The sequence below is a fragment of the Mastomys coucha genome, unplaced genomic scaffold (assembly GCF_008632895.1).
Source record: "Mastomys coucha isolate ucsf_1 unplaced genomic scaffold, UCSF_Mcou_1 pScaffold2, whole genome shotgun sequence".
NCBI lineage: Eukaryota > Metazoa > Chordata > Mammalia > Rodentia > Muridae > Mastomys > Mastomys coucha.
In genome coordinates this window covers 20,361,904-20,363,001 of record NW_022196902.1, presented here as the reverse complement: position 1 = coordinate 20,363,001, position 1,098 = coordinate 20,361,904, and the positions used below count along the sequence as shown (strand labels likewise).

Below are 1,098 nucleotides of genomic sequence, written 5' to 3'. Positions count from 1 at the left end.
GCCTTACAGGTTATCAAATGAATTTAGAATTAACAAACATGCCAAATGTTTTACTTTTAATTGTAGACTCAGCTCCTATAGTTTTACAAAAAAGCATGTTTTTTCAACATGCATCAACAGTGTTCATGTATGTATGTATAAGAGCAACATTTAACATAATTCAACTGCTTTAACCTAAATACACTTACTGCTTACGTACATCCTACAGTAACTAGAGAAAAGCTAGGAATTAAGTTTAACAGTTACAGTTCACTCAACTTTGCCCTATCATCCTAGGTGACTGCTATGTTCAACATTGAACCTTCTTTGAGCGATGCCAATGTTCACTTAAGACAGCAGGCATAAAACCATAAGGCTGGATGGATTGCAAAAACTGTTAAACTGAGGGGTTTAAAAAAAATTTTTTTTGACCAAGAGTCAGTGATCAAAATCAATTACATTCCCCATCCACCACTCATACTAGACATGATGGACATCCCTCCCACTCCATTCACGCCCATAGATGCTCGGCTTCCATTACTGTAGTAGCTGCTGTTCACTGCTCCTTGGCTACCTATGCAATGTTTGATTGAAAATCACTGGAGTTTTCCTGTAAAACTTGGTCATATCCACTCATGCTGCTCTGGCCACCGTAGCCACCTCCATAACCACCACTCAGCTGCTGGCTGGCTGGGCCACCGTAACTGGACTGGTTTGACAAGCCCATGCCTCCCATCATTTGGCTACCATAAGCACCACCGCTTGCTCCTGCTGTAGAATTCAAGAAGAGTTCTACATATCTGTGTTGCATATTTGCTTTATCTTTTGACATAGCTGCAACAGCATCTTCATGGGTTGCAAACTCAACATCTGCTTCACCAGTTACTCTGCCATCAGGTCCAATCTCAATATGTACTCTCACAGGGTTGAGTGGTGAGAAAAAATTATAAATGTCATTCTCAGTAGCTCTGTATGGTAATCCCCGCATGTGTACACAGTGTCCCGTTGTACTCTGGAAAGTAGAGCTACCATCCCCATATCTGTGGTCAGACATTCCGGACGTCCTGTCGAACTCTCTATTCTTTAAGTTGCATATATTGAAATACTTGGACATATACG

At 41.1% G+C, this 1,098-nt stretch overlaps 1 protein-coding gene across 1 annotated transcript; it reads right to left on the bottom strand.

Moving 5' to 3' along the window:
* Positions 1–184: 184 nt before the first annotated feature.
* Positions 185–1,033, bottom strand: LOC116097719 (heterogeneous nuclear ribonucleoprotein H-like). Its single transcript, XM_031380328.1, has one exon. It carries the CDS (start codon positions 1,031–1,033, stop codon positions 554–556), a length of 480 nt encoding a protein of 159 aa, XP_031236188.1. The 3' UTR covers positions 185–553.
* Positions 1,034–1,098: the final 65 nt, after the last annotated feature.

Coding starts and splice junctions, on each gene's coding strand:
- LOC116097719 (XM_031380328.1), bottom strand. CDS start 1,033: ATGTCTGACCACAGATATGGGGATGGTAGCTCTACTTTCCAGAGTACA.